The 2002-nt window shown below is 64.8% G+C and overlaps 1 protein-coding gene across 1 annotated transcript; it reads left to right on the plus strand.

Moving 5' to 3' along the window:
* Window positions 1–474: 474 nt before the first annotated feature.
* RPP25 (ribonuclease P and MRP subunit p25) lies at window positions 475–1727 on the plus strand. The gene has a single exon (XM_039238150.1). The coding sequence runs from the start codon at window positions 640–642 to the stop codon at window positions 1276–1278; it is 639 nt and encodes a 212-aa protein (XP_039094081.1). The 5' UTR covers window positions 475–639; the 3' UTR covers window positions 1279–1727.
* The last annotated feature ends 275 nt before the right edge of the window (window positions 1728–2002 follow it).

Here is a 2002-nt window from a genome sequence, read left to right on the forward strand (position 1 = left end):
GGCTGTCCTTGAGGCGAGAAGAGCGGCTCCGGCGCGGGAGGGACGGAATGGGGGGTGGGGGTTCCCCTGAGGAGTGCGGGAAAGAGGCCCCAGCAGGCCTCTTGGAAATCCCTCCTTGGGAGGGGACAAGGGGCGACCTTCAGTTGGAAGGGCTCAGGAACCCGGCTTGAAGCGGCATTTGCATCGCAAACGCAGTTTTTATTTAGGCTGTCCGTTTATGAGGGTTGGCTCAGGGAGGGCACTGGCGATTATGGGGGAACTTCCTCTGGCAAGTCACCCGCTGTCGCTGCCGTTGCACCGAACCGTGCGCACCGCTCCCACGCCCCTGTGTCTGGATTCGGGACTGGACCCTGCAGGCGGGAGAGGCTAGGACGGGGGCGGGCCGAGCCGAGTTAGGGGCGGGGCCTGGCAGAAGGGGCGGGGGCTTCCCGGCTCCCAGGCGGGGCCTCAGCTAAAGGCGCGGAGCACTGGGCGCTTAGAGCGCGGCGTAGATCTGCGTCCACAGGAGAGAAGTCGGAGGCGAGGATCGCGCCGTCCCACCCCGCCCAACAGCGTCCACGCCGCCCCGGCACCCTTACCCCTGCCGGCCCTTGCCGGGCGCGACCGGCGGCCATGCAGCCCCGGGGCTGAAGCGGCCCCATGGCGAAGCCCGCGTCCCCGCGGTCCGGGCAACGACGGCGCATGGAGAACTTCCGTAAGGTGCGCTCGGAGGAGGCACCCGCGGGGGGTGGGGCCGAGGGGGGCCCGGGCGCCGGCCCTTTCGCGGATCTGGCGCCGGGAGCCGTTCACATGAGGGTCAAAGAGGGCAGCAAGATCCGGAACCTGCTGGCTTTCGCCACCGCCAGCATGGCGCAGCCAGCCACGCGCGCCATCGTCTTTAGCGGCTGCGGTCGGGCCACCACCAAGACCGTCACGTGCGCGGAGATCCTCAAGCGCCGCCTGGCGGGCCTGCATCAGGTCACGCGGCTGCGCTACCGGAGCGTGCGCGAGGTGTGGCAGAGCCTCCCGCCGGGGCCCACACCGGGTCAGGAGCCTGGGGAGCCTGCCGCCAGTCTCAGTGTACTTAAGAACGTGCCCAGCCTCGCCATCCTACTTTCCAAGGATGCGCTGGATCCCTACCAACCCGGCTATCAGCCCCCGAACTCCCATCCTGCACCCTCGTCCCAGCCAACTGCACCGACGTCCAAGAGGAGCCTTGGGGAACCCGCGGCTGGAGAAGGCTCTGCGAAGCGATCACAACCCGAGCCAAGTGCTACGGAAGAGGACCAGACGGCCTGAGAACTCGTGGATCCGGGCGACCTAGACCGGCTAGGGCTCACCCGCAGCGCCTCGACCTTGAGAGGTATCTCCAGCATTTTACGCCTCGGTGCTCTGGACACAGCTCCTCAGACTGTCAGCTTGGAGCACAAGGCAGCAAGAGAGGATCCTAGGGAAGCTTCGTAGGTGGTTGCCCCTCCACTTGTGTTGCCTGAAGACGCAGAGCTCCACCTTCAGCTTTTCTGAGCCATACTAGGACCTTCTTGGGGGCGTGGGGGGAGTGGTGGGCAATGGGGGTCTTGAGCCTTGGTCAAGACCCCCAAGGGTTAAAGACATCCAGTTTTTATGACGGGGGCCTGGAGTGTGGAAGCCCAGGAGAGCTCTTGGAATCAATCACCTCCATCAGTGGCTAAGGGCCCAGGGTAAGAAAGTGACTGCTGAAGGGCAGGGTAGTCTGAACTGGGGGGGGGGGGGGGGGGGGGGGGGGGGGGGGGGGGGGGGGGGGGGGGTAAGGTCTATTCTGCCCGTCCCCGGAGACACCCCTTCCTTCTAGTTTTTCTTACCCTGCTCTTAAGGAGCATCCTGAGATCATAGTGCAGGAGTGCCTCCATGGATGGGCTCTAGCTCTTTTAACATCCCCTTCTTCCCCACTGGCCCAGAAGGAGAGACCCAGGACAGAACTCTCTGTGCCTGCTCCCCTGAATCCCACAACTGGAGCCCTGCTTCCAATAAAACAAACAAACAA

The sequence above is a fragment of the Hyaena hyaena genome, unplaced genomic scaffold (assembly GCF_003009895.1).
Source record: "Hyaena hyaena isolate Hyena2069 unplaced genomic scaffold, ASM300989v1 scaffold_137, whole genome shotgun sequence".
NCBI classification, from domain to species: Eukaryota; Metazoa; Chordata; class Mammalia; order Carnivora; family Hyaenidae; genus Hyaena; species Hyaena hyaena.